Raw genomic sequence first — 20,041 nt, forward strand, 5'->3', positions numbered from 1 at the left:
TCACCGCGTACTTGTCCTTGTAAAAGAGCGAACTTGTCGACATGTTTGGCTCAAACCGGTGGCGATGCCCGCTTCAAATCGAAGGTCGTCGCGTCTCCGTCGTCGTCCTGATCATCGTCAATGCCACGTTCTTCTCCTTGCGAGAACTCTCTTTCCCCTTTTCCTTCCGCTCCGGAAATCGTCGTCGCGCACTCACACTCTGCACACACGAATAATTATCGATAAACAACAAGCTTTTATTGCTATCGGCAAGCTTATGTGCGGCGAAACACAAGAGAGAAATGTAAAATACATACGTTGCGTAAATATATTTATCTCGCGACCTTTGTACGCATTTAAATGACACCAATTGATAAAATTTAGATTTACTTAACATTTGTCGAGTGTATAACGAAAAAAGATCAAAAATCACTTTTTATCCGCATTGAAAAATCTGAAGATGAAAATAAAATCAGGCGTGTGTAACGTACGCATCTTAAATTGTATAAGTTTAATATGTTGTATGTGTGTGTGTGTGTGTGTGTGTAGAATTTATTTAACGAGCAAAACACAATATATATCAACAGAAATGCAATGCAACAAAAAATGTAAAAAAAAAAAAAAAAAGAAAACTCCTACATGTGTTTTTACGTTTCTTTCATTATAATCTCGGATAACATTTTCTCGTGATGTTACTTAAAAATTTTTTTTCAGATCTGCCTGTTTCGATGCAAAACGAAAATTTCGCTCGCGTGTCAAGGAAGTGTTTTCGTTTCGAAGCGCACGCGGCGATACGTATCTCTCGCCTTCTCTTTTTCACTTACTTTACTCTTTCTAATATCATCATTTCTTTCTTCAATTATTTCGACAATCCTCCCCTGTGTTATATATGTTTCGTGTAATTTTGAGAATGTTCCTACCTTTTTGAGAGAGAGAGATAGAGAGAATTACGTCGAGATTTGCGCGAAGAGGTGTGCGCCGCGAAGTCGACTGCACTACTGCGCCGCGGCAATGAGCGATCGATCGATCGATCGACAGAGGGAGATACGCCTCTCCTTGCGACGATGACTTCGCGCATCCACCCACGCGCGTAGTATATATATATATGCACACACCGGAAGAGAGGAGAAGCCGCAGCGGATGGCAGATCGCACCTGAATCGAACCTGCTGGAGACAGAGACTGCTCCGGTCTCTCCGAAGAACTTGCGTGTCCAGTTAGTTTGGGGGAGCAGAAGGGCGACCCCACCATATACACCGAGTCTTGTCTCTTCTCCCCTTCCATTGTCGATTGACCTACAATCTCTCTCTAGCCGCTTTGTGTTCGTATCTCCCTCCCGGTCTACGTGTGTGCATCCTTTTTTTTTTTTTTTTTTCTTATCTCCGCCGTCATCGGTTTTCCTTGAGGCGGCTTCTTCCTCTCGCGAATTTTTCCACGTCCTAACTTGTTTAAAAAAAAATGATTAACAAATTATTTGTAAATTTTAATAAACAGAGAGAGAGAAAGAGAGAGAGGGAGAAAAACTTAATTATTGTATTCGCTTAGTCACGGAAGAAACATCGATCGAAAGTGTTTTGAACTAAATTGAGTCGCGATACAGAGCGATACGCGTACCTGAGACAAAAATTGCGAGAAAACGGAGAACTCGTCCTGTTTCGAGGATTTTTTCCGTAATACTGGAGGAGAAAAAAAACGCGCTCGCGCCCATTTCGAAGGTGGTCGAAAAAGAAAAAAGAAAAAGAGCGCCCTCGCGCGGCCTGCGAGCACGACAACGACGGTGTCGAGACACCGAACGAGAGACCAAGCTCGTGCGAGATATCTCGAAGTGCAACGATCTCGAATCGGGGGTCTACGGCGCGGAGCGTGACTGCGCTGTGTGTTTGTTTCCTTCTCGTCGCCCGAAAGGCATCACGTACAGTCATGACGCAAGAGGGACAGTAAGTATATTGGAATTGGCATAAATCGAGACGGCGAATTGCGTCGTGGTGTCTAACGATCGAGCGCGCGATCACGTTACATACCCGCACGGTCGTGTGTAACCACCGCGGATCGTCCCCGCATTACCGCCCCGTGGTTTTCGAACCATCGCCATGTTTAGCGAAACGGCTTTTATTGATTCTCGAAATTTCCGAAGCGAGAATTGCGTCTTTCCCGGAACGAAAATTCGGATCGTCGTTCGTCCCCGTCGTTCGTTTCTCCGAACTCGCGGGGGGGAACCCTTCAAATGTCGCGATTCCGCGATTCTCCGTTCGTGTCCTTCATCGAGAGACTTGCTCGATCATGCCCGATAGCGTGCCGGAACACGTAATTCAATGAGTTTCATTTTTCGTGCATTCTCGTCGCGGCTAAATCCTCCGATCGATCGATGCAATTGACGATCGACGTATCTTGTCGTTGATATTCTTTCGGTCTATTGCACGTATACGACGATCTAAATGCAAAACGTCACCTTAATCTCGGGGTTTCGCGACCTAACCTATAAATGCACAAACAAATCCCCCCGATGCTGATGTTACGCACACGTGGAAACAGCTTGGGGAGCTTGCTTGATCAATGTTCCGACTCAATGTGCGATATGTCTAAGATAAATAACTTGGAGATACACATGGCGCAAATTGCAACAAATGTGTTTTTACATTATTTTTGCTAGTAAAGTAAATAACAGGTTTTGTTTTATCGCTTAAATTGAAAATGATTAAAAATTTAGTTTCGCATTAAACCATTTTTATTTTACTTCTCTGTGTAGGTTTCCGCCCCCACCTGTTATGTGGGCTCAGAGGAAGGACATTTTATATGTTACAATTTGCTTAGAAGACTGCAAGAATCCCATTCTTGAAATAGAACCGGAGAAGATATATTTCAAAGGAGAGGGCGGCACAGACAAAAAAATGCATGAACTCACAATTAATCTATACAAAGAAATTGACCCAAGCAAAACTATAAAAACTATGAAAGGCAGAACTTTTGAATTAGTACTTGTTAAAAAAGAGGAGGGACCATATTGGCCACGGCTAATTAAAGACAAATCAAAGGCTCATTGGTTAAAGAGCGATTTTAACAAATGGAAGGATGAAGATGATACTGATGATGAGAGTAGCCCACCGGATTTAGAAGAGGTGAGTTTGAGTTGTGTGAGGCTTTGATAAAAAAAAAAATTTGAAAACTTTCAGTTATATATTAAAATTATAAAATATACAAATGATAAAAAATTTATTGTACTGTATTGTATAAAAATTATTTGTACATTTTATATATATATGTGTGTGTGTGTGTGTGTGTGTGTGTGTGTAAAATAATTATTTTTCTAATGTAGTACTATAAACTTGCTCTTTCACCATCAATGCGATTTTTGGAAGCACAGGTTTTTCCTCTCCGAGATCGACATCTTTTCTTCCCCAATTATATATTTATACATATATAATATCACATATGTACATATATTCATTATAAACGTTTTACATTAATAATTTTTACATCAATCTCACAGATGATGCGACAGATGGGTGGTCTAAGTGGTTCCGGCGACAGTAAACCAAATTTTGATGACTTAGACGAATTAGGAGACAATGAAGCAGATAGCGATGATGAAGAACTTCCTGATTTATATGATTAAAATAATGAGTAACCGTGCGCGTCGATCAATTAACTAATTCCGTATTAAAAATACAAATGGCAACCTAAGAATAGAACACACCTGCAATGTTTCGATGGGTTTTGCTATTTGTATTAATTGCAAATTTGCTAAACAGGATCTTGTTGCAAGTAGCAAACTGGATGCGCAAAATGAATTTGAAAAAAAAAAAACAGAAACAAAATGTAAAGATACAATCTGATAACAGTCAAACAAACAGTAACATAGGTCTCGAAAACTTCTTCACACCTTTTCCGCCTCCCCTGTTAGCCTGTAGCTTATATATACATATATAAGTTATAATGAGAAATAAAAGCTTTTTTAATAATGTATTGTGTAAAGTAATAAAAAGAGGATAAGAAAACTGTCGAAATAACAAAATTGTTCATGGAATTGTTCATTTTAGAATCCTAGGAAAAAGAGGACTATGTTATTAGCGGACACATGACAAAATTCTTTGTCCGTGAGGTAAAGTTGGTTGTCGATTCTTTACTTCCACTCTCTCTCGTCAATGAATCGTTCCGTGTTATTCTCTCTGGTTCCGGAATATTTCCTCGTTGTCTTTAAATGAAATCTTTTATTACATTAAAAGTGTGTGAATGTGTGAATAAATTGAAGTATCATCAATATGCAATACACACGATTCGTACAATGTAAATAAATAATTGCGTACAGTTCTATAAATTATATATACATGTAATATTAAGTAATATATATATATATATATATATGCTATTAGTTTAACCAACAATGCTGGATGCTCCGCGTAAAGCCAAATATCCAGCTGTTATATCCATTGGTAAACTACGAACTGTGGCAAACTCCTCGGCGGTTGCGTAATATAATTTTGTCTGCGGATCCGTGTATCGTGCCTGTAAAATAAAAAAAAAAAAGTATTTATATTCGAGATATCCTCCCCCAAAATATGGACGAAAAATCAGCTTGTTTGTTAAAAAATTATACTGCGAAAACTTTACTCACCGGCAATCCGGAAATGTCGGAGTATTTCTTGGCGGGTTTAAAACTTGGCGGCGCATTAATGGAACTGTCTGAAATTAGTACAATACATAATCGTGCTAGAGTGACATAGAAATATGTACTTCTCTCTTTAAAATATTTTACTTTTACATATTTGGTAAAACTTTTGTTATCACATATATGAGATATGCCTGAGATGTTTTGTTGCGAGATTTGAAGATTTTTTAATCTTTAACTGATGTAGAAAAAACAAAATGTCACGAGAGAAAAATAAAGGTTTATTAGACGTACAGTGTTTTACTGTCGATGGCCATGGCAAAGAACGCTCCTGCGCCAAAATTTGTTTCAACGAACGCCAAGTGCGCTTCTTGCCGGTCGTGCTGATCGGTCGAAATTTTTGTTGAAACAAACGGTTTTTAAACACAGGCTGCGATTTCTTGTTGCCCTCGCTGCTTATTTCTTCGCCCGTCATTTTTCAATTGATTTTGCGAACTGTAAGATTTGTAAACAACAAGAGTTCATTGTGCCGGAGTAAAAATTGTTTCTTTATACGTATGTGTGAGAGGGAACGTAATTTAAATAAAGATTTAGAAGAATTTAAATTTTTAATTTAAGCGGGAGATGAAGTATATATATATAGAACAAGATACGGTTGTTTTGAGAGATAACTTTGTGTATACGTTATTTTTGCAAAACTACTTTGAAATATGTTTAATATATTTATAGGACAGTACAAAAGGTCCGAACTTATTGATTTTTTTTCTAGTTGGTAACAGTTTTTCGTTACTTTTTGCTTGACATTACAGCAGGATTGGATTTGAATTTTTTATATGGCAACATTATTTTAGAGTCTCGTTTGGTAGGTACTCTTGGAAAAAATTGATAGATTTTTTAAGTGCCAATTATTGGATATTTTTATCCTGTATGTTTCGTAAGAAATTACATTTGAAATAATGCTTGATTATTAAGACAGAAATTAAAAATGTTATCAATAGCATCTCGACGCCAAGTACGCTTAACGTATGAAACATTTAGCAAAAGATTGCATATTTGCGTCATATCATTTCGCGATGTCAAATTGAAGATTAGTACTTTGGCACTTTTCTGTTCGTTTGTAACGAAAACTTTCAACTTTTTGTAATGTCATTTAGGAAGGTGATATTAATAACAGATGTCATAAATGCGCACATAACTCGTGACTATTCACTTCTCCGATCTTCCGTTATCATCAAATACGGTAAGTAAATATTTACTTTTATATACCACAAAAAAAATGTTGACTCGCAAGATAACGAGGTTAGAAATTTGAAAAAATTTCAAGTTACACACAACTAAAGACACAACTCGTGCGTTGAGTCAATAACCTTTTGAGCGCTTGTATTAATTTTCTTCGAATAAATGTTGAAAGTATAAAAAAAAATAAATTTCAAATCTGTTGCTTTTCTGTGGCTTTCCTGTTTTTGTTCACCTGTTAATTTAACACGACGCAAACACAACATCATCATCCACTTCCTTGAAATTCAAAGTTTCCTATAAATTTTTTTTTGTGTATTTTGATGTATCTTTCTGAAATTACAAAAGATCTGTTCTGATTCAGTTGTACTATGTTTGCATTTAATGAAAAAACCGAGTCGGTTCAAAGTCAAAAGACACAACGGTGATTGCGAGCACACGAAAACAAGGCGCAAAGTGCAAGACGGTGCAAATAGGTGGCAACAGTTTCACAGCTGAAACGACAGATCGAAGCATTTGGGGCGAGGAGGAGTGGAGCAGATCAAAGGAGAGGGGGAAATAGGAGTGTGACGAGATTTGCTTCACGTTCACCCTTATTTCACCTTGGCGCCCGCGTGAAGGTCAGAAGGAGCAACTTGTTTCAGAAGATTCGTTGCAGGTTGCACATCGCACAAGTGTCAGTTGTCGCAGGACGTGCAAAAACGAAAAATGGCGCGGAAATTCTTCGTCGGTGGCAACTGGAAGATGAACGGGACGAAGAGCGAGATCAACGACATCGTCGCGTTCCTGAAAGCTGGTCCGCTCGATCCGAATGTCGGTAAGCAATTTTATATATTGTGCAATTTTATTTTTCAACGACAACAGAGTTCGTCACATTTTTTAAATAATCTGCCTAAATGACGACACACTGTCTGCTGCTGACGTAATTACATAACATTCTGTGTTTTGAATTTTAGATTTGTATGTGAATTTTTTTCAATAATTTATTAACACATCTCATTTAATTTGCAGAGGTTGTGGTCGGAGCTCCTTCAATATATCTCTCCTATGTGGCTTCCATTCTTCCAAGCAATGTCGGCGTTAGTGCACAGAACACGTACAAAGTTCCTAAAGGAGCCTTCACTGGTGAAATTAGTCCAGCTATGCTTGTGGACAATGGCATTCCTTGGGTGATTCTCGGCCACTCCGAGCGCCGAAATGTGTTTGGTGAGACTGACGAATTGATCGCCGAAAAAGTTGCGCACGCCTTGGAAGCAGGAGTAAAAGTAAATAATAATTAGTTCGTTAAACGTTCAATTGGCGTATCTCTCTCTCTCTCTCTTGCTTAAAAATATCCATAAAATGATGAGTCCAAGACGAATTACTTCTTGTGCATTTTCTAGGTGATTGCGTGTATAGGCGAGAAGTTGGAGGAGCGGGAAGGAGGAAAAACTGAAGAAGTAGTTTATAGACAAACCAAAGCGATAGCAGATAAAATCAAATCCTGGGACAATGTGGTTTTGGCTTATGAACCCGTGTGGGCCATCGGCACAGGCAAAACCGCAACGCCGCAACAGGCACAGGAGGTTCATGAGAAATTGCGAGAGTGGTTGTCCAAGAACGTCAATCCCACCGTTGCGCAAACTTTGCGAATTATTTACGGCGGTTCCGTAACGGCAGGCAACGCCAAGGAGTTGGCGAAAGAGAAGGATATCGATGGGTTCTTGGTTGGCGGTGCGTCACTAAAACCCGATTTCGTACAAATTGTGAACGCTCGTTCTTGAATGGAATCGACAAGTATTATCTTCGAAAAAAAACTGTACATTGAATAAGACGCATAGATATATATATATATATACAGGATGTCCCAGAATTGCCGTACAATCTCTCGTAGGCAGATAGAAGAAATAAAACTGAGTCAAAAAGTCCTGAACCATTTTTTTTTATTATTTATAATAAAGAAGTAATTATTGAGTAAATCAGGCCAATCAGCGCCGACCTTTAGCCAGGCGCACGTCAGTGAGCCGCGCGCCTGGTGTGTGTGAGCGCTCGCTGACGTGATAGAAAAAAATAGAAAAAAATGGTTCAAGACTTTTCGACTCAGTTTTACTCTTTCTACCTGCCTACGAGAGATTGTACGGCAATTCTGGGACACCCTGTATATATAAACGAGAAGTTTATTCCTATCTACACAAAAGTACACAAAAATTTGCGCGGTGAGAATTTTATTTGAATATACATAAAAATTTATTTTCATCAAACATGTGTAAAGTTGTAAAGGAGAAATATATATATACTTATCATGTACAATTTTTCATCACACGTTCCAAAGTGTTTAGAACATTACACAATTACAAAAAAAAAAAAAAAAGTTTCATGTTACATTGTTACTAGATAACTGTTGTATACGCGTTGTAAACTCCTTAATGTATTTATGAATTTGCAAAACGTGCATTGTTAGAAATGAATCAAGCATGTACATATCTATCGTTCATTTCTGTTTCCACCGTACCGCCGAAAAAAAAACGCTTGATCGAACAAATTGACATTATACGAAAGTTATCAATAAATGTTAGAAAGAAAGAATACCTCGTGCGCAATCTATGCGATATCTCATTTAATCAATCCTCTTACAAAAACATTCTTTGGTACTTCGACATTAGCGACGGATCTAAAATGATCTTGCTTCGCTCTGGCGCAAGCGATATCCGTGAGAGCCTTGAACGATCGAGGTTCCCAAATCGCCAAGTCAGCCAGTGACTTTCGATTCAAGAAGATGTTACATCTACCCAGTCCCGTTCTGAGAGTAGTAAGATCGATGTTGTGTTCCTGCGACGCAGCCTCCACTCTTTGTTCGCGCAACTAAATTTTTGTTTTCATAAATCAGTTAAAACTATCGATTTTGTCAACTATTAAATTATTAATTTTAATATTTATATCCTCAGTATGTACCTGATTTATATCGGCTTTTTTCAATTTTCTTCCTATAGTACAATACACCAGAGCTCTGTGCACACCTCTGACGGCTAAACTGTAGCAATTTCTTCTTCTACCAATGAAATGCTATCAGTGAATGCAACAAAAAAATGGAATAAGATAAATAAATTTTTCCGCTTTATCTTGTTAACTAATCAACAACTATTTGTGTTTTAACCTATGTTTATCACTTACCGCTGCGAGTCGAAAAATGTTTCGTTTGCGCCAAAATTCATCCGGACCTCGCGATCTCACAGATAAACTTGCGGATAAAAACACCATATTTTATGCCAATTATTTTTATCTTGATCCTTCTCCAAATTGAATCTCCTTCCAAATTACACACAATTTTTTTACGTAGCAGCCGACGCGCCGGACTACCAGAGAAAACACTGAGAGCAAAGAGCGGCCATATGGGGTCATATGAAAAATTGTAATAAAGCTCCTTGCACGGTGCGAGGGGCAACTACATAGCCATGTCCACGAACGAGTTGTCGGTACGTACGTTATGCACAAACGTGAAAATGGTTCTCTTTCACGCTATCTTGCGGATTCTATTCAGTTCACATCCTGAGTTACGTTCCAAAATCCTATCTTGGTTACTAAAATGCAATATTTCACGTCACGTGTACTATAGTTTTTGAAAAATCCTACCTTCCCAAACGTAACCCTGAAAATATCTCCTTGCGTTCTTGCTTTGCCGCCATCGCGTGCGCACTTCGGGATTTGTCGTTGCAACATATTTACGTATTTAAAGTTTTTTTTTCCTTTTTGTGTAGATGTAAATTTTTCTCTTTCGAGAAAACGACTTCTGTCGGACTCTATCGACATAATAAGAAAGAGGACTGTGTAACATAACATGTGGAGAAATGGATAATTTGGAGGACAATCCAGATGATTTTAATAAGTTATTCGAAGAAACGAATGAGATTTTTGTCACCGAAGAAAATCCGCAAGAGTCTCCAGAGGAAACCGATAATGCTCTCCCTGTCGACGAAGAGCAGCGAGAAAAATTGGTGCAATTACCTTTGGGACGGGTAAAGAAGTTAATTAAACTGGATCCCGAAGTTTGCATTGTCAATCCGGAGGCTGTGTTTTTAATAGCAAAATCAGTGGTAAATAACAGTTTTTTTTTTTTTTTTTTTTTATACGTATTCTCTTAATCATTTCTCGATGTAATGTTTTAATTTAATCATGTCGTACCTTTTTACCAGGAACTTTTCATTGACTCGCTCGCAAAAGAAGCATACAAATACACCGTGCAAAACAGAAAGAGAACTGTTCAGAAACATGATGTAGAAACTGCCATTGACAATGTTGATGCGCTTGTATTTTTAGAAGGTACGCTTGACTAATTACACTTGTATTTTGTCAACCTAAAATTAAGTCGGTTGTATTAAAAAAAAAAAAAAAAAACAGAAAATACTTCTTAAATGCCGATATTTTTATACTTTTACGTTGAACTCCGCCAACATGTTTTTGATAAAAAAAAACTGATGTAAATGTGAATGTAAATAAATACAAAAATATTTTATGAATATAAATCTCTGTTGTACTAGCAATAAGAATTAAAGCCTTACCTGTTTTGCATTAGCTTGTATGTGTCAAGTTTATAAATAGGTTGAAAAAAAAAATAGCACAGCTGTAAAAGAGACTATGACTGACTGTTAATGCAGTTTGTGTTTCATCATTTCATTTTGCACTCATTTATTTCATTTCATTCGTACATAATAGATTGTTTTCATAAGACATTTGTAGCATTTCACAAGAGAAATTGTTGTAGTAATTAAAATTTATAGTCATTACAGTGTATATAAGTTACTTGGTAGATGTTATCACCTGTAAAAAGTAGTTATATTATTAATGTATACATATACGCAATGTGTGAGTATTGCTGATAAAACAAAATATTAATAAGTTTTATTCTTGTTGCACTCTTCTTTCTATTTACGAAGTATTTTGTAGAAAGAATAAAATTGTGTAAAAGGATGGTTTTCATCAGTTTTTTGCACTTAAGACAATGAGATCGCCAGTGCAGCTTCAGGAACGTAACATTGCGTACATATACACGTTTTTTTTTTTTCCCATTCTAGCGCTCTGTAGTAGATACACAAGTAAACATGTATTAAGAGAGTGGAATTTGCACACACTGGTTCTCTTATATAGCTTCATACAAGAGAAGATAGAGAGAGAGAGAGAGAGAGAGAGTAACAGAATAAGAGAAAAAAATCAACCTTTTTCATATTTGCCAGTTATTTTAAGTTCTTGTGCGTGGTTTCCAGGTGGAAATTATCATTTCACGTTTTGAAACATTGTTAATTTTAAAAACTTCCAAGATTAAAAAAAATTTCTTGACATTTTAAAACAATTTTTTATGTTAATTTCTAAACTGCATAATTTAAAGATACATTTATGTTATCCAGAAAAAAAGATAAAAGAAGACAAAACGAAATACAGTTTTCTATGATGTAGTAAAATATTGTTTTTCTATCTCTGTGAAAACATCAAGTTGTATTATATAAATTATCAAAAATGCACATGTGTATTAAAATGTTCAAATGCACAAATGTAAGTTCGTACAATATTTTTTCTTATTATCTACAAGTCTACAACCATTATTATTTGGCATCTTTATATGTATATGTATATATATATATATTCAGTTTTAAAAGTTTTGCATAATTTTAAACTGGCAAACTTATTGATTCTTGTACTGATAAATACAGTAAGTTATCTTATCATGTTTTCGTCGGTTATTATGATACTCTCTTGACCATTGTTGAAACCTTTTAGTGTGCAAGTCATGACTTCTACTTGATGCAATAATTACGACATGGAGTGTTTGTCATAAACAAAACAAAACAAAACATAAATCATTTTTTCATAATCTCATATGCTGTATCAGTCAAATATTAGTATTTCATGAATATTTTTTTTGTAATATCTATATATGCTAATGTTAATTGTTTACGGATAGTAGATATAAATCTCATTGTGTATAGTATGCATTTATAACGCGCAGTTTTCAATTATATCATGTTCGATACCAAAAAGTTATTTTGCCATTGCCTTTGCTTTTTTACTTCTTACGCTTAGTTTTACGTCGTCTGGAATCCCCTCTAAACGAGTTTTGATCCCCCAATGGATTACTGTTAGCCGATTGGCTGTGGTTGTAAAGATTGTTTAGAAAGTCCTCAAAATCCGCTTCGCTGTTTTATGAAAAACAAAGACGTCGCGTTAATTTCAAATGTGTGTTCTTAAAAATGAATTTGTTCAACAAGACAACGAGAAAACTTCGAAAAATTAATGTTCTGCTTTGCGTAAACGTTAAAGAATATTAATAGATTGCAATTTACCTGGTATTTGGATCTATCTGTTGCCGTCTTCTACCGCTAACGGATGTTTGAGATGATAATCTTTGTCCTAAGACGATTCTGTATTGGACACTATGCGTATTTGCTCTAAGATGCTTGAGATTCCCAGCTTGGCAAGCGGCCCAGTCGGTCACGTCATACACCGCTCCTTCCATGCATGCGTAATAGTGCCATAGAAAACCCATTAAGCGAGACTCTGCCCAAATATCACCCTATACAGACGATTGAAATGATACATTTTGAAAGCAGGTAATCTGACAAGTGTTACAAATAACGCGACAATTACTTCTTTCGCGCTGTGACGTATTTTGCATTGAGCGCAAAACCGTGCGGCATAACAGGGACGTTGTGTAGGAACACGTTTGTGTCTTAAGCCACAATTTGTACATCTTATCGTATTTGCCGCTTGTTCCATTTTTCGTTGAAGTTGAGACAGTAAGTCGCTCAGTTCACTCCATGCCGCTTCGACTTGTCTAGTCTGATCAAACGCTTGCCTACGTTCCTGAAATAGGATCGTGAAAAAACCAATAATGTCACCGTTGTGACACTTTGCAATTACAGATAAAATATTTGTATTATTTTTTCTCTTCCTCTCTCTTTTTCTCTCTATGACTGCGGTCAAAGTAACGCTACAAATAATTTAAAGCAACATTCCATCTTCGTTCTACATTTGCAACGAGGAATAAAGTCAGAACAATGCTCGCGAAACATTTGCAGCGCTACTTTAACGCGTTAATTAATTTATGTATGTAAATTTTGCACACAAGAGTAGAGTAAAATAAACGCTTTATTACCGGTTCTCCAATAATATCAAAGGCGTGTACCAGAATTTTAAACGCTTCTTCCGCTCCCGGCTGATTATTTTTATCCGGATGAACTAAGAAAGCTTGACGCTTGTAGTACTTTTTAATATCGTCATCCGAACAAGTTGGCGTAACGCCGAGTATGCTGTAAGGATCCTTTCCTTTACACGCCAATAATCTCTTCATCGCTTCCTCACCGGTGCTGGGTAACGCGATGTTACTTTCTAACCCACCGCGAATCCAATTGCCATCCTTCTCCTCGTTTTTCTTAATATTTATCTTTCGCCAGAACGCAAATTTTGTACTACCGAGCCAGCTATCCAATTGCTTACCGATAATATTTAGAATGCGAATTTTACAAAATGTCACAGCCATGTACACCCACCAACATTTCAAATAAACTAAAATGTGATACCAAGCACATTTGCCGCTGAAAAAAAATTATTAGAAAAATATATATAATCTTTCTCTCTCTCTCACTCTCTAAATTGATTAACAATATACTCTATTTATATTTTACTCCGAAGTAAAATTTATGTGTTACTACTTACAGCTGAACAACCAGATTGGCACTCATGCTAACTACATCGGAAATAAGATGCAGCAGCCAGTAAAAGATTTTCAATACAACTTTGCTCCAACGAGTCGCGTACTTATTTAAATTTTTATACAAATCTTTAACAGGAGACTCCCTATTTTCTCTTCTTCTATTTCTCTGTCCCTTTTTAATCTGCTGAGCCTTTTCAGCTTGAAAACGTTTAGAATTCTTCTCTTTGACCGCTTTCTTGTCCTCCTTGCTTATTTTGTTAATTATCTGTTGATTCTTCTCCACTTTCTCAGACGGAACCGTTTGACTGGAAGTATTAATCGTATTTAAATTGTTATTTATCTGTATTGGACGTTTCGGGATATTTCCGGTGATTTTAGAGTTGCTGTTTTGCGTTTTGATGTTATTAAGAGTTTCATTTTTTTCTGTTTTCTTCAACGGTTTGACGGGAGGTTTCTTTTTTTCCGAAGTAAACTGATCGGATCTGTCGAAAGCGTTTATCTGACGGGAATCGGATTGCGAACCAAGGTTGTCCAGAGACACCCAACGTCTCGGAAGATTGGACGAATTTTTTTCCAGAACCTTTTTAGGTATTTGCATCTTCGGAGAGTTGTGATCGTCACTGCCGGACGAATTCTGTCTCTTTAATGACGCAGGTTTGTTCTTATTTTTAGTATTCTTGTTTGAGATCTTTTTACCTGTCACCTCAACTTTTGGCTTTGTGGGCTGCACCGTTAACGGAGACGGCGGAGCTGGCGCAGATTTTGTCAATACATCGGAGTAAGAGGGTCGCATCGGTTTTACCTCCGCCACCATCCGTGGTTTTTTGTACTGAGAATCGGATGTGTTTCTCGGTAATTCTTCGAGATCTCGTTTATCCGGTACAGGCTGTGGCGCAGGTGTAACATTAGGAGATCCGCCAAACGGGCTGTACGTCCCAGATTGATTTGGAACCCAATTACCGACCAAATTTTCAATCAACTGTTTCCCATTAAAATTCTGACTTGGCATATCGGGTGATACAGATAAATGTTGATCATTGAAAAGACCATACTCCTGATTAACAATATTTTGACTTGAGTACGGTGTCATATTTGGAAGTTGGCATTGTTCAGCCATAAGTTGAGAAGCATTTCCATAAATGACATTGATATAATTTCCACCTCCAACATCAATGGTGCCAATCAAATCATTATTTTCATTGATACCTAAGTGATTCACTGTCTGTGGTGGATAGTATATTGAGTCAGTGGCTGTAGTGTCGTAACTTGGCATATCTTGCATATACAAAGAAGTAGTCATTGGTGTTATAGTTTGCATTCCCGAAGGATGATTTGAATGGGTTGGTTGACCGGTTATATGATGTCTGCTTTGTCCAGATGCATAATCTCCCCAATTATGAGACGTTGCTTGCTGTGGATTAACACCGAATTGAACATAATGACCGCTTGAGCCTTCCAAAGTCATAGCTTCGATAATCTTATCTAAACTTATTTGCTTGAAACCAGGTGGAGTTTGTTGTTCTGCCATATTGATTTATTCCTAGAGAGAAAAAGCAATAAACAAATCTGTTACTTTATTTTACAAAATAATATAAAGTGTCAGTTTTAATAATAAGAGTCTATTATTAAAAAGTAAAGCAATATAATGGTAAAAATATTTATTCAGTTTGCACTTCTCTACTTACTAATGCTAATATATATTTTTTTCTAAAATCTATACAGTATAAATAAAATTATATAAATATACATATCTATGTATATACTTTGCAACTGTCAGGATCAATATATCATTGGTGTGTATTTAGAAATAAGACAAAACGTAACGATATATTTAGCGTAATAAATATATATATAAATATATGTATATATATTTTTTGGCGTAATAAACACAAATGTATGTGTGTATATGTGTGTGTGTGTTCTAAATATATTATTCATATAACCACATTGTGTTTTCGAGAATAATCAATAACGTCTGTTACGTGTTGATACATAGTGAGATACACATATAAAATCAACATTGTTATTTTTCGCGCGTTGTTGAAATATAAATTTGCACAGAATAATTAATAACTCCGAGAAAAATAACCTAAAATCAACGGGATGTCAACAGATGTCCGGACACAATACTCACCTTTATCACCGAGTGTATCTTTTTCACTGTGTTTTCTCGTCTTCCTCATTCAGCGCATTTTACATTAGCGAAAAAATCTGTATTTATGTAAGTTATATACTTTTACGTTATATACTACCATGCGGCAAGAGCGCGAAATCGAACATTGTATGTGCTCCAATCGTTCGATTACTACATACATACAGACACTCGGGAAGAACTTTTGATCGCGTTCCGAAATTCATTGTCAGTATGTCATACGAAAATCTATAGTTTACGTAACGTATAATTCAGCCAGTACTGAAACTCTATAACATATGTCACGTGAACTATAGATCCAACAGCTGCTTTTCAACGACGTATACACGGATGACACAGCGTGACATTGCTAAACATAACAAAAATTTAAGTAGCACGAGCAGAGATAAGAATGAGAGCGGCCAGATCTATAAGAAAATGTGTAATCGCTTTTCCGTTCTGTAAGCCAGCGCAATGCCCGTGTGTGGTGCATATTGGCAACTACGTAGATATGTCCAATGAACGACTTGTCGGTACGTACGTTATGTTCGAACGTGGACATGGTTCTATTCCGTGCTACGTCCGCAACCGTGCGGTGCACTGTGCCACCGCATACATATTTCTCGTGTATATAAAAAATATACACATATATACACATTTCTTGTGTATATAAAATAAATATATACACAAGAAATACATACATATGTTGTTGGAAAGCAACTACTATCTCCCCAATCCGCTGAACTAAATACTACAATCTACACTAACTCACCGCACACACTCGCACGCGCATGTTAACACACGCCATACCAACCAACATTTTTTTTCTTTCAAACTCGTCCAGTGCTCCAGAATTGACCAATCGTATTGGTCAATCGGTTTAATTGGATTAATGCGATTGGTTCGAGTGAATTTGAGTTCTGATACTCGGCAGAGAATTTTAAAACACAGATGATGAACAATTGGTTGGTTTGATTTGTGATGGTAGCTTGTTGTGCAATTAGTTTGAATAAAAGTTACATTAGACAGTGTAAATAGATTCTGTATAAATAGATGTTTTATATTGCGAAATGTTATGAATCATGAATCTCATTTCCGATGAGCTCATTGTGAATGAACTCATTCAATCAACAGTGATGTTATCATGGATGTTAAATTCTATATTTTTTTTTATATACATTCCATGTATCTACGTATATAACTAATCAGTTTTTATATGTAATGTAATGTAATAACAAAGAATAACATATGGATTTTAATAGCTCACTATCAAGTCAAATCAAACCAAATTTATATGTACATATATATATGTAATAATTTTGTGTAAATATCGCAAATGTGTAAATACTGAGTTAAAATAGTGTAGATTGATTCAGCACAATCAGTCACAACTGTGTGATTTTCAGATTGAACAACATGCATTGTTATAAAAATTGATACCAAAATGAGCAGCGCAAAGCACAAAATATGGTTTGTATGATGCTTTTTGATAATATTTAAAAAGAAGCACTAATACTAGGCTTGATTTTGTATTCTTATCACTGTTTATACACATAAACTTTACATATTTGCACAATATTTCTGTGTAATATGCTTTGCAGCATGGTTTCGGATTTCTTTTATCCAAATATGGGTGGTGTGGAGGAACATATTTTTAATCTATCCCAATGCTTGCTGGAACATGGACACAAAGTAGTAATACTTACACACTCATATGGTGATAGAGTAGGAATACGATACATGACAAATGGTTTGAAGGTAAATTTGTTTTCTTTATATAAATTTTACACAACCAATTGCTGCTTAACAATTTTTTATGTTTATTCATTTTTCACGTAAGGTATATTACATACCTGTCAAGGTATTCTACAATCAATGTGTTCTTCCAACAATGATATGCTCTCTTCCGCTCATTAGATACATTTTCATAAGAGAAGAGATACAAATAATACATGGTCATTCTGCATTCTCTGCTTTAGCCCATGAAGGAATGCTGATTGGTAGATTAATGGGACTAAAAGTAAGCTGTACTATTTCTTTTAGCAGATAGTAAAAAATGATTTTAACACCATTTGGGTTCGTAGACAGTTTTTACAGATCATTCTCTTTTTGGCTTTGCGGACGCATCTGCTATTCTGACGAACAAATTTCTTGAGATATCACTTGTGGATTGTGATCACTGCATATGTGTGTCTCATACCGGGAAAGAGAATACAGTATTGCGAGCTAAAGTACAAAAGGAAAAAGTGTCAGTTATTCCAAATGCTGTCGATACTGCATTGTTTACACCTGACATTACCAAACAAAGCAACGATTTTAGTAAGTGTAGAAAAAAATCCTAGATTTTTTCCAGATATACGGTAGAAAAGCGATATATTCTTGTTTCTTATAATGTTAATTCATATTTAATAAATTTGTCAATTTCAGTCACTATAGTAATAGTATCGCGATTAGTATACAGAAAGGGTGTAGATCTTCTAGCTCAAATAATACCTGAGATTTGTTCACGTCATAAAAATGTACAATTTTTGATTGGTGGAGATGGTCCAAAAAGATGGCTTATAGAAGAAGTACGTGAGAGAAATCTTCTGCAACACAGAGTTACTTTGTTGGGCAGCTTGGAACATTCTCAAGTCAAACATGTTCTTAATAAGGGGCACATTTTTTTGAATACAAGTCTGACGGAGGCTTATTGCATGGCTATTGTGGAAGCAGCTTCGTGCGGGTAAATTTTTCGCACATCCGATTTCTTCTCTTTTTTTCTCATTGCTTGTGCAAATCTGAAACTATTTTGTTAGTTCTATTTTTTCTATTCTACCTTTATCCACATTATTTTAAACAAAATATATAACGTGATATAAATTATATACATTCTTTTATATAGTTTGCAGGTAGTTTCGACGAAAGTTGGCGGAATCCCGGAAGTCTTGCCACCAGATCTTATTTATCTTGTAGAGCCTACTGCTCCTGCATTAATTGAAGGACTGGAGGCTGCTATAACGGATTATAAAAAAGGCAATGTCAAATGTCCTTTCGATACGCACAAAAGAATAAGCGCATTCTACAATTGGTTTAACATCACTAAACGTACGGAAATTGTGTATAATTTAGTGAAGCGTGAAGCCAAACGAAATCTAGGACAGCAATTAGCTAGTCAGATACAGAGTGGTGTGTTGGCCTACTTGCTTGTAGTATCCCTGTGCTATATAATATTAATAGTCCTGGAATTTCTTGTTCCTAAAAAGGTAAAACATTACTCAGTTTTCTCTCATTTTTCCAATCGTCTGTAGGTGCGCTTGTCTCTCTTTATGTTCACACGTGATAAATTTTCAGTACATCGATATCGCGCGGGACTACAACGAAATTCATGTTATGTCGTCCAACAAGAAAAGAAAAAAAGACTAACGATATATTATCACACATAAAAGACTGGAAAATATGTAAACTTCTCAAATTTCAAAATGTGTTCAAGTATTTTATTCTGTACTTTGAAAACATTCCAAAAAAAAAAAAAAAAAAAACTGATCTTTTACAAAAGTTATTGTTGAATAATGTGCGAATGTTTATTGTGGTTGCATCTTTCTATAGTTTTACAAGAATATGATACATACATATACGTACATATGGATATATATATGTATATACATGTACATATAAGAATATGTATGTATATATTTATATATATGTAATAGTACACAACACAACGTATAAAGTACAAGTTCTTTGATACTTCTTTTTTGTACGTAGTTTCAACTGATAGGATTATTTATATTTTTTATTATTTATTATATTATACGTATATGTATATACGGGTAACTTTCATAGAAAAATGTCGACAGATAAATGAATCTTTAATAACTGATCAATGAGCATCAGATCATTATTTATCAAAATAATGTAATTCACATTTGTTATATGAGTTTTATTATGATACACATGATACTTGTATGAACCAATGCATAACATGTATAACAATTCGTAACGATAGTCAACCATAACGCCACTTACCCCATATAATACATGTGATACATACATACTTAAGAAAGATATTTATTGCATTATTAATAAAATATCATCGTGTGTATTACGAATTATTGTTGAATTATTATCGTGCTTACGTTTATAAAGCAATTCACGCTAACTTTTTAAGCAGTTATTTGTAGCAATATGTGGAATAGAACGGTTAATTCATGTTCTTGTAGTCTCTATGTAGTGATGCATTACCATATTTCCGAGTATTTTTACTTTCTTGTAAGAGCATTGTTAATTTCGAACTTGCGGTTTTATCACAAAAGTTGCCATATGTATCATATTTTCATCCAGTACACAACCTCTGTATACAAAATGGATATAATTGCATATGTGTATATATATATATATATATATATATATATATATATATATATATA

General features: G+C 35.7%; 7 protein-coding genes across 13 annotated transcripts; 4 read left to right on the plus strand and 3 right to left on the minus strand.

Annotated features, from left to right (window-relative positions):
* Window positions 1-1,757: 1,757 nt before the first annotated feature.
* Window positions 1,758-3,782, plus strand: LOC109855375 (prostaglandin E synthase 3). Its single transcript, XM_020429579.1, has 3 exons — window positions 1,758-1,915; window positions 2,725-3,094; window positions 3,466-3,782. Exons 1-3 carry the CDS (start codon window positions 1,899-1,901, stop codon window positions 3,589-3,591), a joined length of 513 nt encoding a protein of 170 aa, XP_020285168.1. The 5' UTR covers window positions 1,758-1,898; the 3' UTR covers window positions 3,592-3,782.
* LOC109855378 (INO80 complex subunit C) lies at window positions 3,703-8,477 on the minus strand. Of its 2 annotated transcripts, none has more exons than XM_020429584.1 (4): window positions 8,389-8,477; window positions 4,879-5,079; window positions 4,591-4,658; window positions 3,703-4,481 (listed from the first exon to the last, which is right to left on the minus strand). In XM_020429584.1, the coding sequence occupies exons 2-4, from the start codon at window positions 5,057-5,059 to the stop codon at window positions 4,350-4,352; spliced, it is 381 nt and encodes a 126-aa protein (XP_020285173.1). In that variant the 5' UTR covers window positions 5,060-5,079; window positions 8,389-8,477; the 3' UTR covers window positions 3,703-4,349. The 2 variants fall into 2 exon arrangements, with proteins under 2 accessions (XP_020285173.1, XP_020285172.1); XM_020429583.1 differs by lacking the exon at window positions 8,389-8,477 and adding an exon at window positions 6,056-6,144.
* On the plus strand, window positions 6,496-7,651 carry LOC109855373 (triosephosphate isomerase). Its single transcript, XM_020429578.1, has 3 exons — window positions 6,496-6,637; window positions 6,832-7,085; window positions 7,203-7,651. The coding sequence occupies exons 1-3, from the start codon at window positions 6,529-6,531 to the stop codon at window positions 7,581-7,583; spliced, it is 744 nt and encodes a 247-aa protein (XP_020285167.1). The 5' UTR covers window positions 6,496-6,528; the 3' UTR covers window positions 7,584-7,651.
* Window positions 8,402-9,231, minus strand: LOC109855376 (39S ribosomal protein L20, mitochondrial). Its single transcript, XM_020429580.1, has 3 exons — window positions 8,971-9,231; window positions 8,752-8,862; window positions 8,402-8,661 (listed from the first exon to the last, which is right to left on the minus strand). The coding sequence occupies exons 1-3, from the start codon at window positions 9,055-9,057 to the stop codon at window positions 8,413-8,415; spliced, it is 447 nt and encodes a 148-aa protein (XP_020285169.1). The 5' UTR covers window positions 9,058-9,231; the 3' UTR covers window positions 8,402-8,412.
* Window positions 9,232-9,334: 103 nt separating this feature from the next.
* LOC109855377 (DNA polymerase epsilon subunit 4) lies at window positions 9,335-10,191 on the plus strand. Its single transcript, XM_020429581.1, has 2 exons — window positions 9,335-9,890; window positions 9,990-10,191. The coding sequence occupies exons 1-2, from the start codon at window positions 9,645-9,647 to the stop codon at window positions 10,128-10,130; spliced, it is 387 nt and encodes a 128-aa protein (XP_020285170.1). The 5' UTR covers window positions 9,335-9,644; the 3' UTR covers window positions 10,131-10,191.
* Window positions 10,192-10,465: 274 nt separating this feature from the next.
* Window positions 10,466-15,805, minus strand: LOC109855370 (dnaJ homolog dnj-5). 2 transcript variants are annotated; one of them, XM_020429571.1, is made up of 6 exons: window positions 15,636-15,805; window positions 13,504-15,041; window positions 12,974-13,382; window positions 12,436-12,651; window positions 12,132-12,361; window positions 10,466-11,984 (listed from the first exon to the last, which is right to left on the minus strand). In XM_020429571.1, the coding sequence occupies exons 2-6, from the start codon at window positions 15,027-15,029 to the stop codon at window positions 11,855-11,857; spliced, it is 2,511 nt and encodes an 836-aa protein (XP_020285160.1). In that variant the 5' UTR covers window positions 15,030-15,041; window positions 15,636-15,805; the 3' UTR covers window positions 10,466-11,854. The 2 variants fall into 2 exon arrangements, with proteins under 2 accessions (XP_020285160.1, XP_020285158.1); XM_020429569.1 differs by having other exon boundaries at window positions 12,944-13,382.
* A 309-nt stretch (window positions 15,806-16,114) lies between these two features.
* On the plus strand, window positions 16,115-20,005 carry LOC109855372 (N-acetylglucosaminyl-phosphatidylinositol biosynthetic protein). 5 transcript variants are annotated; one of them, XM_020429576.1, is made up of 8 exons: window positions 16,115-17,102; window positions 17,234-17,390; window positions 17,473-17,652; window positions 17,717-17,951; window positions 18,060-18,357; window positions 18,517-18,647; window positions 18,744-18,877; window positions 18,966-20,005. In XM_020429576.1, exons 1-8 carry the CDS (start codon window positions 17,077-17,079, stop codon window positions 19,035-19,037), a joined length of 1,233 nt encoding a protein of 410 aa, XP_020285165.1. In that variant the 5' UTR covers window positions 16,115-17,076; the 3' UTR covers window positions 19,038-20,005. The 5 variants fall into 5 exon arrangements, with proteins under 5 accessions (XP_020285165.1, XP_020285166.1, XP_020285162.1 ...); XM_020429573.1 differs by having other exon boundaries at window positions 16,318-16,955; window positions 17,039-17,102; window positions 18,517-18,877; XM_020429574.1 differs by having other exon boundaries at window positions 16,318-16,928; window positions 17,039-17,102; window positions 18,517-18,877.
* The last annotated feature ends 36 nt before the right edge of the window (window positions 20,006-20,041 follow it).

Source organism: Pseudomyrmex gracilis, unplaced genomic scaffold (assembly GCF_002006095.1).
Source record: "Pseudomyrmex gracilis isolate BER0280 unplaced genomic scaffold, ASM200609v1 scaffold_87, whole genome shotgun sequence".
In the NCBI taxonomy this organism is placed as follows: Eukaryota; Metazoa; Arthropoda; class Insecta; order Hymenoptera; family Formicidae; genus Pseudomyrmex; species Pseudomyrmex gracilis.

Coding starts and splice junctions, on each gene's coding strand:
- LOC109855373 (XM_020429578.1), top strand. CDS start 6,529: ATGGCGCGGAAATTCTTCGTCGGTGGCAACTGGAAGATGAACGGGACG. Junction 6,638..6,831: donor TCCGCTCGATCCGAATGTCG/GTAAGCAATTTT, acceptor TTTAATTTGCAG/AGGTTGTGGTCGGAGCTCCT. Junction 7,086..7,202: donor CCTTGGAAGCAGGAGTAAAA/GTAAATAATAAT, acceptor TGCATTTTCTAG/GTGATTGCGTGTATAGGCGA.
- LOC109855375 (XM_020429579.1), top strand. Junction 3,095..3,465: donor GCCCACCGGATTTAGAAGAG/GTGAGTTTGAGT, acceptor TCAATCTCACAG/ATGATGCGACAGATGGGTGG.
- LOC109855370 (XM_020429569.1), bottom strand. CDS start 15,029: ATGGCAGAACAACAAACTCCACCTGGTTTCAAGCAAATAAGTTTAGAT. Junction 12,652..12,943: donor TTGATATTATTGGAGAACCG/GTAATAAAGCGT, acceptor ATCCTATTTCAG/GAACGTAGGCAAGCGTTTGA. Junction 12,362..12,435: donor TACGTCACAGCGCGAAAGAA/GTAATTGTCGCG, acceptor TCGTCTGTATAG/GGTGATATTTGGGCAGAGTC.
- LOC109855372 (XM_020429573.1), top strand. CDS start 17,077: ATGAGCAGCGCAAAGCACAAAATATG. Junction 17,653..17,716: donor GTAGATTAATGGGACTAAAA/GTAAGCTGTACT, acceptor TTGGGTTCGTAG/ACAGTTTTTACAGATCATTC. Junction 18,878..18,965: donor AATTTCTTGTTCCTAAAAAG/GTAAAACATTAC, acceptor ATAAATTTTCAG/TACATCGATATCGCGCGGGA.
- LOC109855378 (XM_020429584.1), bottom strand. CDS start 5,059: ATGACGGGCGAAGAAATAAGCAGCGAGGGCAACAAGAAATCGCAGCCT. Junction 4,659..4,878: donor GCCATCGACAGTAAAACACT/GTACGTCTAATA, acceptor TACTAATTTCAG/ACAGTTCCATTAATGCGCCG. Junction 4,482..4,590: donor CCGACATTTCCGGATTGCCG/GTGAGTAAAGTT, acceptor TTTATTTTACAG/GCACGATACACGGATCCGCA.
- LOC109855376 (XM_020429580.1), bottom strand. CDS start 9,057: ATGGTGTTTTTATCCGCAAGTTTATCTGTGAGATCGCGAGGTCCGGAT. Junction 8,863..8,970: donor ACATTTTTCGACTCGCAGCG/GTAAGTGATAAA, acceptor ATTCACTGATAG/CATTTCATTGGTAGAAGAAG. Junction 8,662..8,751: donor AAAAAGCCGATATAAATCAG/GTACATACTGAG, acceptor ACAAAAATTTAG/TTGCGCGAACAAAGAGTGGA.
- LOC109855377 (XM_020429581.1), top strand. CDS start 9,645: ATGGATAATTTGGAGGACAATCCAGATGATTTTAATAAGTTATTCGAA. Junction 9,891..9,989: donor TTTTAATAGCAAAATCAGTG/GTAAATAACAGT, acceptor CCTTTTTACCAG/GAACTTTTCATTGACTCGCT.